The 13,806-nt window shown below is 43.1% G+C and overlaps 1 protein-coding gene across 1 annotated transcript in view; it reads right to left on the bottom strand.

The window, feature by feature from the left end:
• LEPR (leptin receptor) overlaps positions 1-13,806 on the bottom strand; it is a 51,860-nt gene that overhangs the window by 8,722 nt on the left and 29,332 nt on the right. The window contains exons 6-13 of the mRNA XM_069981397.1: positions 13,142-13,290; positions 9,046-9,190; positions 7,321-7,614; positions 5,258-5,375; positions 4,690-4,889; positions 2,874-3,034; positions 627-780; positions 420-502 (exon numbers count right to left, since the gene is read on the bottom strand). Of these exons, the coding sequence (XP_069837498.1) occupies positions 420-502; positions 627-780; positions 2,874-3,034; positions 4,690-4,889; positions 5,258-5,375; positions 7,321-7,614; positions 9,046-9,190; positions 13,142-13,290 (1,304 nt within the window). The remainder of the gene's footprint in view (positions 1-419; positions 503-626; positions 781-2,873; positions 3,035-4,689; positions 4,890-5,257; positions 5,376-7,320; positions 7,615-9,045; positions 9,191-13,141; positions 13,291-13,806) is intronic.

Below are 13,806 nucleotides of genomic sequence, written 5' to 3'. Positions count from 1 at the left end.
GCACCAAAACAGGACAACAAAGAGTTAATCTACAAATACTTCACCGACTATCTCCTCTGACAGTCAGCACTGACCTCTCTGACCTCTGAATACGCTCAGTGCTCAGTGTTTGTGTAATCCTTTGTTCTCTGCTCTCTGCTGCCGGCTAACTCCCTCTTCCCTCCTCCCCCTTCCCCTCTCTATAGAACAGATAGGTTGCGTCTGATGCAACAAGTCACAATTTCCTGATATTTTGCAGTGGATGACAGAAAGGAGAGGAGGGGGGGGGCCTGGGAAAAGTCTTTTTAAATGCAGATAATGGTATATTTGCTTAATAAACCCAATTACAAAGTTTCTTAAAATCGCCTGGACTATTGATTTCTGCAAAAATAAATAAATAAAAATCCAGGACAGTGACTCTTTAAGCTAAAGTCATTTACCTTCCAAACCAATGTAACATTATCTCCTTTGTGGATGCTATTTTTAGTCATAATTCTCCAAAATTCTGGTCCTCTCAAAGGTTCTGAAAGACAAACAAAAAAAACATATATATATATATATATATATATATACTGTATATATACAGACATGACATCAGAGTTCTACGTTCCTCAGCTCCCTAGTTGTAAAAGGAGAACCAATCCAACCTTTGATGTCTCTGACCACTGTATCAATGGCATTGGTCCAATCACTCCAGATCTTAGATACATTAACCAGCTGGCACCGGACCTGAACGGTGTAAGCTTGGCAGACATCTACATTGGTTATGTTGGCAGATTCTTTTCTGTAGATTTCTATAACCTGAAGGGGGGAAGGAGGTTTGAGGCATTGTTATTATGTGTTTGTGGAACAAGTTGTACATTTTAACGGTACCATGAAGTTCGTATAACTTTCCAATTACATTTTACCTTTCTACCTTTAGCTGCAATGGCTTACTTTATTGAGATTCTCACGTTTTTTCATGATTACTTGTCTATCAATGGTATATACAATTGCTAGAAAAACTATAGTAGTACTCCAGCGGAAAAAAAAAATATTTCAAATCAACTGGTGTCAGAAAGTTATACAGATTTGTAATTTATTTCTATTTAAAAATCCTGTCTTCCAGTACTTATCAGCTGCTGTATGTCCTGCAGGAAGTAATGTATTCTTTCCAGTCTGACGCAGTGCTCTCAGCTGCCACCGCTGTCTATGTTAGAAATTGTCCAGAGCAGGAGAGTTTTCTATGTGGATTTGTTACTGCTCTGGACAGTTCCTGACATGGACAGAGGTGGCAGCAGAGAGCACTGTTACAGACTGGAAATAATATACCACTTCCTACTGGGCATGCAGCAATTGATAAGTACTGGATTTTTAAATAGATTGTAAATTACAGATCTATATCTATAAAGGGAATCTGTCAGCTCCCGGGCTCTACCCCAGGTGCGGACAGTGTGCTGTAGCTGGCAGTCCCCTAGTTGTCTGTGAAGTGGATTATGCACAACCACATGTCTCCTGCTGTAATGAAGACTCAGCATTTGTGCCTCACTCCTTACCACTCCTTCCTCCTCCCTCTTCTTTATGAATAATCAATACTGCTCAGCCTCCTGCTCACTCAGCTATTAGTCAGTATCTGTCAACAGAGGACTGATCTCCAATCACATATAGTTGAGCCTCCTAGCCTGTGTCGGAGCTGTGGTCTAATTTTAAGTCACCTGTATAGAGACCAGCAACAGTTTGTTTTCTTTGGTTCGATTCCCCTGATGGAAATAAAATATAGTTATTATTTTTTTTTATTCTTTTTTTAAACAATGATGAGAAAAATAAACAACAAACAACTATATAGTTACTTTTTATTTTACTCTTAAACTTAAAAGCGTTTAGTTGCTTATGAACCTTCTTCATATTGTGCAAATGTTCTCTTTAATATGTGAGTATTTCTATACATTTTATTTTATTTATTGCCTGTATACTATTTATATATTTTATATATTGTCTAACAACCTGTCAAACAGTGACCTTTGCCCTTAAGGAAGTAATTCTCTCTCAGTTTGTGGTGAGAATATTTAAAAAGCTGGGAGTCAGTGTGTGTTTATGCTTGATTTAGGTCCCTACCATATTTTAAGGGCCAAAACGCGTTGCTGTTAAGAAACACTATTGTTGATAGATTGCTTCGGCAAGGCTCGATATCTACTACTGTAAGAACAAGCTCTCTTTTATCTCGACATTTACCTGTCACCTGTGCTGATCCTTGAGAGGGGTTCGGTCAGTTGATCTTGGCTTTAGATCATTTTTTCTACTTGTTATATAAATGTTTCCAATAAAAAAAAACTATTGAACTACAAACTAATTTAGACCTGATTGGGAATGATACAATAATGAAAATAAAAATAAAGATATATAACTATATTTTATTTCCATCAGGGGAATTGAACCAAAGAAAAGAAATTGTTGCTGGTCTCTAGATAGGTGATTTACCACTAAACCACAGTTCCAACACAGGCTAGGAGGCTCAAGTATATCTGACTGCAGAGAAGTCTTCTGTTGGCAGATACTGACTGACGGCTGTGTAAGCAGGAGGGCAGGCAGCATTGATTGTTGATGAAGGAGAGGGAGAAGGAAGCAGTGGTGAGAAGTGAGGCACAAATGCTGATGCACAACTCCTCTTTAACCCGAGATTGTGCATAATCCACTGCACGTACAAATTACCAAGAGGTATCATGCTCAGCTACAGCTACAGCACACTGTCAGCACCTGATAGCGCATAGTGATTACTTTTATGGCTGCAAACAGTGCTTGGGGCCTTATAGCAATGTATTTATAGCTGCAGGGCCTAGTGATTGATTCCAATTAACTTACTTTTTCTTGATTTTATAAAAGCTATTTTATTTTTCAGGACTGAGTAGCTGCCATACCTGCCACTCCGCCTCCTGTCCTTTTACCCGATAACGGAGCTGGTAAAAGATGTCTCTTAAAGCACGTATTGGCCGTCCCCAGGTCACGTGTAAACATTTCCTGTCCTGTTCAGTGTCCACCATCATCTCGGCCTTCACCATAGGTGGAGGATTCGGCTTTACTATATACAAAAGAAATTAAAACATCTATACAGAGCTATAGTCTACGATGAAAATGTTATAGGCATAGTTCCATCGGGTTTAACTGCTAATTCCACAGTGAGTTGTGCGTTTCTCCAGGACCTGAGGTGTGTATTATGCCGTTCTGCAGCAGCTGAGATGTGTATTATATGTTTTTCTGCAGCAGCTGAAGTGTTTTTTATACAGTTCTGCAGCAGCTGAGGTGTGTATTATACAGTTCTGCAGCAGCTGAGGTGTGTGCTATAGAGTTTTGCAGAAGGCGAGGTGTGTATTATACAATTTTGCTGCAGCTGAGGTGTGTATTATACAGTCCTGCAGCAGCTGAGGTGTGTATTATACAGTCCTGCAGCAGCTGAGGTGTGTATTATACAGGTCTGCAGCAGCTGAAGTGTGTATTATACAGGTCTGCAGCAGGTGAGGTGTGTATTATACAGTTCTTCAGCAGCTGAGGCGTGTATTATACAGTTCTGCAGCAGCTGAGGTGTGTATTATACATTTCTGCAGCAGGTGATATATGAATTATGCAGTTCTGCAGCAGTTTCCCCAATTGTTACATCGCTAAACACTCAGCCCCGGACCGATCAAAACATTTGACCTGTCTGTATGACTTGTCAACAGCTTTCTCAAACGACAGAGAAACTTTAAGGTACATGGCAAGGGGTTCATAGACCCCAGCTGCCATTTTGTTATACCCCATATGAGGTTTATCCACAATGGCAGACTCCCTCAGTGATTCCGGACTAGGAGAATCCACAGCTCTGTCCCTGACTGAGCCCCCTAACCCGTAAGGTCTGAAATCCTCATGTGAGGACGCAGAGGGGTCTCTAATTAGAGATGAGCGATCCTCTAACGTGCAGCATTTGAAGTGGCAGAGGTTGGATGCAGCCCTAAGGCTGTTGTGTCCATGTATTCCAGGACTCTTTAGGGCTGCATCCAACTTCTTCAGCCACCAGTAATCAAATGTTGCATGCTCAGGTTCGGACAAATCCAAACATACTCAAGGTTCACTCATCTCTATCTGTAATCCACTTGAAGTGAGGGACACAGCTATATAAAAAATGTCCTCCTCTAAGCCAAACACAGCACAATAGCCAACTCAGCTGGGACCACATGACCATTTGGCTTCACTTTTCTCAGCGTCATCAAGAAGTAACTGCCTATACCCTAATGCAATTGCTAGATGCCTGCCTCAAAAGTCACAATCTTCCAAAGTGTTCAATAAAATTCTGTTGCCCAGTATGAACAGAATCTTATAGTTTCCAAAGCATCAAATTGTCTAAATTTTTAGATGAATCTTCTTATCCAGCAATCTGGAACCTGTGCTGTCCAACTGTTGGACAGATTGGAAATTACTGCTCTAAAGATCACTCTTAATTCCAGCCTCTACCTGCAGGTGGCGACAGATAGCTATGAATACATAAACATTAATCAGGGATGGGAGGTTATAGGTGTATGCAGTATATTTTGGGGTTCTTCATTCTGTGTAGGGAATAAACTGCACTTCCACATCACCTATGTATTCCTTTTGCAGGTACAGAGACTGGATCTGTTATTTTGGGTATAGGGTCCTAAGCTACAATACTTTACATAGCAGCCACACAATACAAATTACTGGCTCTCTGAGCCAAATTCTTACCCACATCGGGGGGCTTTAGTGATACAGGTGGAGATCTCAGTGTGCCACTTGGGTGCTGTATTTCCACCCACATGTGGTAGGTGTAAATGGTCTGGATTGGATTGAACACACATTGATAGGAGCCGTCCTGCTGCAATTTACAGTCCTTTATAGTAGACGCATTGTATTTTATATGCGTCTCATTTGAATGGTCCATTTCCCTTAAAAAAAGCAGTAGTAGTGTCAGTGTTAGACATCATGCATATAACCATATTTTCACCTGCAACAGACATATGCCTATGATATAGAACACCATAGAGCTATATATATATATATATATATATATATATATATATATATATATATTTCTATATTACTTTACTGTATTTTACTGGAGTCTAGTGGGTTAATATTGTTATTCCTGGAAGCTCAGAGGTCACTCCTGTTAATTAAAATTTCCTCCTTCCCTTACTAGTCATTGCTATCACTTGTACAGAAGAGGACTAGGAGATATTCTGTACACATAGTTCACCACAAGATGGCAGCACAATCCCACCCTTGCACCCATAGAACACCTGTTTATACTTACATATAATATCGAAATGTTAGGGTGATGTCCTTCAGTGGGATGATCTGCTTTGGCATCCACCGGCAAGTCATGGCTGTGATTTTCGCATTGGTTTCACAGGTAATACTGATGTTGGTATCTATTAAATAATCATAAAAATATAAAGGTGAAATTAATAAAACAGAATTGCAATAGAATTCGGGCATAGCGGGTGTCCTAGGCTGTGTGTCAACAATTGGTCAGAGTAACTGGGACCTTGAATATAGTTTACTATATGTGTTCTTATGGGAGTCCACAAATCCATAATTGACTGAAGTCTTTCTTTCAGGGAGTAAGTTAAGCACATAGTGCAGGTTAGCCCCGCCCCTGAGGATCTGTGCTGCAGGAACAATCTGTTGCACAGAAATCACTCTCACTTAGGCTTTCTTTGATCCCCAGTTTTTGCATTTTATGCACATTGATCAATAATATATAACAACATACACCCCGGATCTGTATAGATGATTGTATAGTTCCTGAGTCCTGAAAGTTTCTGGATACCAATGCAAAATCTATAATTGTAGTGTCCCACCAAAGGTGGTTCCCTAAGCTTTATACCACCCAGGTAAAGTAACTCTCTCAGGTGTCACACCAAGTACTGTGAGCTGTGATTTCCACTCCAGCCACTAGGTGTCTCACTCCCCCCTATGCACAGCTGCAGTATATGTGGTAAGGTTAGGCTATGTTTTATCTGTTTGTATAACCGTCTGTACACAACTTTCTCTCTCACCTACTCTTCCTGTCACACAAACCTATGTAAGGTAGGGGGTTTCCTGTCAGGAGTTAGTTCCTCCTAGAGAGTGTATGAGAGACAGACCAAGCCTAGGAGTCACTGCTGCAGTAACTAAGGTGGCCTAGCTTAGGCCAGAGTCCTCAACAGGGACCAGACTTCTTCCTGTATGCTGACACAGACAACAGCAGTTTAGCGCTGCTAGACCTTAGTAGTGGGGCAACAAGGAAACAGGACAACCTTTGTCTACACTGAGGATCTCCTAAGTCAGGATAGTCACCCCCAAAGGAAAGGAAGAGGGATTGATCCCCAGTGAAGCAAAAGTGCACTAAGCTGAAGTGCTGTACTGACACTATGCTCGACTACATGGGAAAACCTTCACTAGTTAGCTCAACCTAGAGACTAAGACCTAGGACTTGTACTATCACTCAGGGTGGTCACCAAGACTGCGTAGGCAGAAGGCGGTCAGATATCCAGAGTATATCTAAATGAGAATGAGAAGTTCTAAACTTTTAACACACATGCCAGCAGAGTACTGTTTACTTCTTAGATAAGGGCTCCTATCCGGCCCCTACACTACTCTTGCAAACAAGTTCCTTCTACTGCTACCTTCTCCTACAAGAGTCTGTCTAAGGTTCCGTTCACACAGAGTAAAACTGGTGGACTTCCGTGGAATCCCGCAAGCCTCCGTGTCAAACTGGGAGTCTTTGGGAGGCTCACGCGCCTCTTCTCTTTGCGCTGAAGAATTGACATGTCCATTCTTCAGCTCGGAGAGAGGAGGGGTGCAAGCCTCCCATGACACGGAGGCTGGCGCGATTCTCCGCCACGGAATTCCGCCAGTTTTACTCCGTATGAATGTAGCCTAAAGAGTATTGTTGTATTCTTGCACTACCACCTGTGAGCAGTATTGCTCATATATTTTGTATTGCACTGAAGCTGTTTCAAATAAAGTTAAACTACTGGTTAAGTTGGGACTCTGTCACCACTTACGCCGCACCTGCACCTCACACCACTTCTACCAAGGTCTGATGCCCGCGTGTCTGGGGGTGGGTACTACCATCCTGGCCACCATGACAAGTTGCCCCCAAAACACCAGAGCACACCAGCTGGTGCAACCCCAGCATCCAGCGCCCCGGGCCATGGCATACCAGTCCTCACCCCACACCTATCATGTGTCGTTCATAGCCTTGGAGTGGTAGAGGCACCTTTAATCCTCTTTAGGCATCAGGGCTTAGATGTGACTACCTCTTTCTTCACCCGCTATATCTACGCCACTGGTTATAAAGTACTCACCAACAGCAAGCAATATTCTTACCTATGACATAGATTTCTGCATATCGGGGCTGGCACTCGATGCCCTGCATGCAGCAGTACAATGCATCAAACTGGAACTTGCCCTTCGGTGTTGTCGTATTTAAATTGTCAATTGTGACTTTTCCAACATAATTGCTCACTGTCATATACTGCCTGGGGGGAATCTGCTCCACCAGATTCAGACCCCAGGTTATGGCCTTGGATGGAATCTTCTTGTTTCTATTACAGTACATGCAGAAGAATGAAGCGCTAGATCCGCTGCTGACTACAGCTCTCTGGGGGAAATAATATCCATCTATAAAGAAGGAAAGTAACAGCATAAAAGGGCAACGGAATACCGCCAGGGAGAGACAATCTAATAAAACCAAGACGTAATCTGAATGAAAATATATCTATCCATTCATATCAATTTATTTTATTTTAAGAGGCAGTATAAGGCTATGTTCACACAACGTATTTTTTCGTATTTCTACGGCTGTTGTTGTCGATTACAACGGCCGTAGTAAATATGAGAAAATACGTTGGCCGGGTGTCTATGGGATCCCAGCCAGAGTGTATACACACAGTATCTGTTCCGGGTGGGACCCCTAACGGCGCCACAAACAACTGACATGTCAGTTTTCTGCGGCCGCTATTCAGTGAATAGCGTCCGTAGAAAACCATGTCAGTGCACACTATGAAGTGAGCGACTCCGGACGCAAGCTTCATAGCGTTCAGTGAGGAGTTCTGATGCGGGCGGGCACGGATGCGCCCGCATCAGAACACTGTGGCCGAAAAGATCATCCGGCCGGTACTGCAGTACCAGCCGGGATGATCTTTTCAGAGAAAGGCTGCTCTGTGACCCCACCGGGTCACGGAACAGACTGTCTCTTACGCCATGTGAACATGGCCTTATAGTAGTTATATTCTTGTACATAGCAGGCAGTATTATAGTTGTTATATTCTTGTGAATAGGAGCAGTATTATAGTAGTTATATTCTTGTATATAGGAGCAGTATTATAGTAGGTATATTCCTGTATATAGGGAGCAGTATTATAGTAGTTATATCCTTGTATATAGGAGCAGTATTATAGTAGTTATATTCTTGTATATAGGAGCAGTATTATAGTACTTATATTCTTGTATATAGGAGGCAGTATTATAGTAGTTATATTCTTGTACATAGCAGGCAGTATTATAGTAGTTATATTCTTGTATATAGGAGCAGTATTATAGTAGTTATAGTAGATAATTATCACATTAAACTTATCATCACGGTAAACTGCAAGATAAAAAACCCCACCAAAGTGCAAAATTTTATAAAAAAGTCACATTTTGATCAAAAAGTCACATATGTGCAATGAGGTACTGATAAAAAAGTACAGATTATAGTGCAAAAAAAATTAGCCTTCAAGTAGCCCCATAGACCAAATAATTGTAACATAGCACTATGGAAAAATGTCAGGTTGTATACACTTTGTAAATGAATGTTTTTTAAATGTGTGCACAGATCGACCATTTTTCCATAGACTTTAAGGTGGCATATTTTTAGAAAAAAAGAACAGACATTTCTTTCTTACATGTATTTTATATCTGTATTATGCTTTCATTACACTGTGTCTGAACCTAGCCTTAAATGAAAAAACTTCTGTTCTGAACCAAGATACATCATGTCTGGTCTAGGTAGTGACATTTCATGCAGATATTTGCCTCTTATATATATATTACGCAGCTGTATATAGTTACCTTGGGACTTAAAGACCATAGGAAGACTCCAGTTACTCCATACACCAAGTTCAGAGATATTTCTACATCGCACCTCGAATACCAGTGGTGAGCAGGAGTCTGGGACATCGATGATGACGTGGGTCTTCTCCACAACCACATAAGACTGTACAGAAACAAAAAGTGAGTTTGTGAGTATGACAAGAGCTGGGTAATAGGATTACTGTACACAGCCCTTCATGCGCTAATGGATAGACCACTGGGATAATAGGCTATAGTGTTATATAGTTTAGCACTTGCAGAGTGCTGCCATATTTTTTGTATAGGGATATCTGATACTGCCCCAGTCTAAACCAGTTTTTGCTCAAGCATCCCTCATTCACATAAGAGGACATCAGCACCATAATAATGATATAGCGCCAACTTATTCAACATAACTCTTTAGAGCCTATACTTTTATTTTGTAGACTATAAATTCTAGGTGAATGCATCTGTCTGATTTTAGGTCTATTGTAGGAGTTATAAGGGCATGGAACCTGCTAGATAATCATTCTGCAGGAATATCAGCCTTTGTGGACAGGATTACCTCTTACACTAGTTCGAGGACCTGTTGTGCTCTTGTGGTGTCCCACCATGGGTGTTGCTTGTTTGAACACCCCTCAAAAAAAGCCTTGTACTGTAAGAAACAATGTGGTAATGAAGGTGTATATTTGAGTTTTACCACAAGAGGTCACTGTCTGTATATTTGTAACTGTTGCACAGCTGTAGTCATGTAAGGGTTATTGTTTTGTCTATGATCTGTACACCAATGGGAGCTCCTCTTTTCTTCTGCCTATCTCCATCCTCCTTTCTTCTCGCACTCTCTTCTCCACCACTCACATGAGCTGTTGCATACACCCTGTAGGAAGTTGTCACATGGGTAGAGGAAGTGTAGACCCACAGTTAATCAGTTCCTTTCTGTTTCTCAGTGGAGCAAGACACACAGATCAGGCATCCCTGCTAAGCTTAGCCAGGAGCCTGGCTCTGCCAGGTTCCCTGTTTGGAACAGACCAGTGTATACCTATGGAGAACACAGAGGCTTTTTTTTCTAAAGCAACCTCAAGATGCAGTGCTAAACACCTACAGAGAGGACAAATAAGGGATCACCGCAACCCACACAGTGAACATCTCAACACAGTGCAGGACAGTATCCTAAAGCAGAGGAACTGATCCGGATACAGCAAAGCAGCTAAGAGCCTATGTACTCTATCTTGCAAGCAGGTGACACCAGAACACCCTCGGACACTTTGCTCAACTCAGGTAACTAGGACTGGGGCTTGTATCACCCAGATAGGACAGGTAACTCGACACTGCAGGGCAAAACGTGGTCTAGCGACAAAGGTTGAAACACGGGCACAAGTATTCTTTCTCTTTCAAGTATTCTCAAGTATTCTTCTTCTTCTAAAAGTTCTGGCAGAGCACATTACTACATTGGGTTAGGACTCTCATGACCTACTTCTCTCCACTACTCTGAACTCTCTACTCTTCTCAGCACGCAACCAAGTCAGCACTGTTACACTACTCTACTCTACCTCATCAGCTCTCAATACAGATCCAGTAAAAATGTCAAGTCTGTATCAGTTACATATTATATCAGTCACTTGTATCACAGAAGATTTATCAGTAAAGAAAGAGTTTATTTTACTGTGACTCAGTGATCATTGCACCAGCACCTACACACGGGCTACACCGTCCTTGGGTCATCTCCCCTTTCTGTGGTTGGCCATACAGACAGACCGGATGGGTCATAACTCCACTCCAGACCACTGTGATAAGCGCCCAAGGGACCCATCACAACCCAGCAGGTGACCGACCATTGAGTAAGGGTATAGCCAGCCACACACAACAAGCAGGCATGCCTTCATACCTGTGTGCTGAGTTAACACTGGCGTTACAACAGAACTATAACCGGCTGAGCTATATTCCACCGACCAACGACCATAGAAGTGGCATCACCCCGAACAACTTAACATGTGACCGGTTGCAGAGGTACCACACTCTCAGAAGTTGTACCTGAATTTGGAGATGGCTATATGGTTTACATTTGGGGGCTGGGAAAGCAAGGAAAACTCACTGTCAGGTTCCTGAAGCCAATCTATGACTATACGTCACTTGTGGTTGGGGCATTGTGGACATATGGGGAAAACGTTGCCATGGACGAATAACCCTGGTCATATACAAAGCTTAGATAAGCCTTACTCTGGGAACATCCATCCAAAGCTTCACATTGTTCACACCTGATTTAGATCTAGATCCATCTGATCGGGCCATGTTGCTCCACAGAGATCGGGATCCATCTGACTGGACCATGTTTCTCCACAGAGATCTGGATCCAGCTGACTAGACCATGTTCCTCCACAAAAATCTGGATCCATCTGACCAAGCCATGTTTTTCCCACAGGGCCTGCATCCATCTGACCAACCATGTTTCTCTCCACAGAGATTTGCTTCCATCTGACCAGGCCATGCTTCTCCTCTGAGATCTGGATCCATCTGAACGGCCATGTTTCTCCCCACAGAGATATGCATCCATCTGACCAGGGCACGTTTCTCCACTGAGACCAGGATCCATCTGAACGGCCTTGTTTCTCTCCACAGAGATCTGGATCCATATGACTAGGCCATGTTTTCCCACAGAGATCTGGATCCATATGACCAGGCTATGCTTTTCCCCTGAGATCTGGATACACTTGCCAGGCCCTGTTTTTCCTCTGGTCAGTAATAAAGCTTTTCGTTCTTTTTTCCCCTTAAAGGGGTACTCCGGGGGGGGGCACTTTTTTGATGGGACCTCCCCGATTCCAGCGGCGGGTCCCGCATTGTGGCGCTCCGGTCCCCAGTTCCCGGCTGCTTCCTGGTGTCTGACGCTGCCTGAGACACTACGTCTCAGGTCCGCTCAGCCATTCAGTGAAGGAGGCGGGATCTGAGCGGACTTGACACAGATCCCGCCTCCTTCACTGAGTGACTGAGCGGACCTGAGACGTAGCGTCTCGGGCGGCGTCAGACACCAGGAAGCGGCCGGGGGCCGGAGCGCCGCAATGCGGGACCCGCCGCTGGAACCGGGGAGGTGAGTGGACGTCTTTTTCCTCAGCCACCCCCTCCCCGGCCCCATCAAAAAAGTGCCCACCCCCCGCCGGAGTACCCCTTTAACTCACATCTTTCTGTTTCCCTTTAACAATATCACTGGCAGCCGACACCGAGCGCAGATGACATAGGCGCAGCTCCTGCGCCTGTGTCATCCTTGACACATACCGGCACGTCCCTCTGCCAAAACGGTGTGCGGAAGTGGACATGCTGGTACGTGATTATGCGGGAAGAGGTTAAAGTGTCACTGTCTCTCTGTACTGACCGGAATTCCTGGGTTTAGTCTGTGTAGTCTGCCTTCAGGAGACTGGACCTGGATTTCTGGTAAGTTCAACTCTTTGTTTTACAGCAGTATAACAACAAAAAAATAATGAATGTTAATTGCAAAGTTGCTTTATATCACATCTACCATTGATTTAGATTTTGAAAGTTATAATGACAGTGACCCTTTAAGTACCCCATTCAGTCTTTTTTCAACAAAAATCAGAATGGGAACTGACAGGGTAAAATTATAATGGAAAGATTTGTACAGTTTCTGTGTTTTCAACCCATTCCTGTTTATGGAAAAAAGACTCACGGAAATAGTATGTGTGAACATAGCCTAAAGGTGAAATCCTGGCCCCAGCTGGTCTAGCCCCAATGATCAGCCCCAATGTCACTCAGGTCTCTAGATTTTCCACCTTATGTAAAACTGATCCCTTGAAAGCTGGTCTCTCGGTTTAATTCTACAGGGTCATGGGCCTGATATCCATGAGAGGGCAGTGGGCTGTATTGAAGGGGCTTTTCAGTGTACATTGTGCTCTATTTACATTTCGGTGATGAGATTTACATTTACATATAAGCTTCACTGGTTGACCTTTTCAGACGCCCATCATGACAGCTTTTTAATAAAGAGAGCGATTACCCATCAAGCTCAGTGACGGGTTCACAATCTCAATTAAGATTTGCTATAAGATACTAATGGAGTCACATCAGAGTGTATAACGCAGGTTATTACCGGTGGTGACATTGCCTCTGTTGTGTTCACATAATGTTTTACTTGACATTGGAGACCGGGGGATGTGGACGCCATACTGGACCAGATAACTTTCAGCTTTCCGTCACTGGTTATCTCTGCCCGCAGGTCACTTGGAGGCTCCGGCTTTACTGTCAACAATAAGAATAACATTGACTTGAGGCCTTGCACAATGGAGGAGATTATCAAACATGGTGTAAAGTGAAACTGGCTCAGTTGCCCCTAGCAACCAGATTCCATCTTTCATTCCTTACAGACTCTTTGGGAAAAAAAAGTGGAATCTGATTGGTTGCTAGGGGCAACTGAGCCAGTTTCACTTTATACCATGTTTGATAAATCTCCCCCAATGTATCTATCTTGTATAGTACAAGTGTCATTACAATAAACAGTGGTACCTTGGTTTAAGAGTAACTTGGTTTAAGAGCTCACAGTTTTTCAAAATTGTGACTTGGTTTAAGAGCATTGCTTTGGTTGAAGAGCTCCCTGTACTGGGTGGGAGCGCAAGTGGAGGAGGGGTATGGTCTGCATAGCGGGGTCTACAGCCCTGTACTCTGACCCAGGAAGTCTCCCTCACCTTTCAAATCATGGCGGATCCACTTCAGGCTGGGGCTCACATCAGGGGACAGGACTGTGGAGGTAATCTCTCC

The sequence above is a fragment of the Dendropsophus ebraccatus genome, chromosome 8 (genome assembly GCF_027789765.1).
Source record: "Dendropsophus ebraccatus isolate aDenEbr1 chromosome 8, aDenEbr1.pat, whole genome shotgun sequence".
NCBI lineage: Eukaryota > Metazoa > Chordata > Amphibia > Anura > Hylidae > Dendropsophus > Dendropsophus ebraccatus.
The sequence above is the reverse complement of the archived record's forward strand: the minus strand, read 5'-3'. Positions and strand labels throughout refer to the sequence as shown.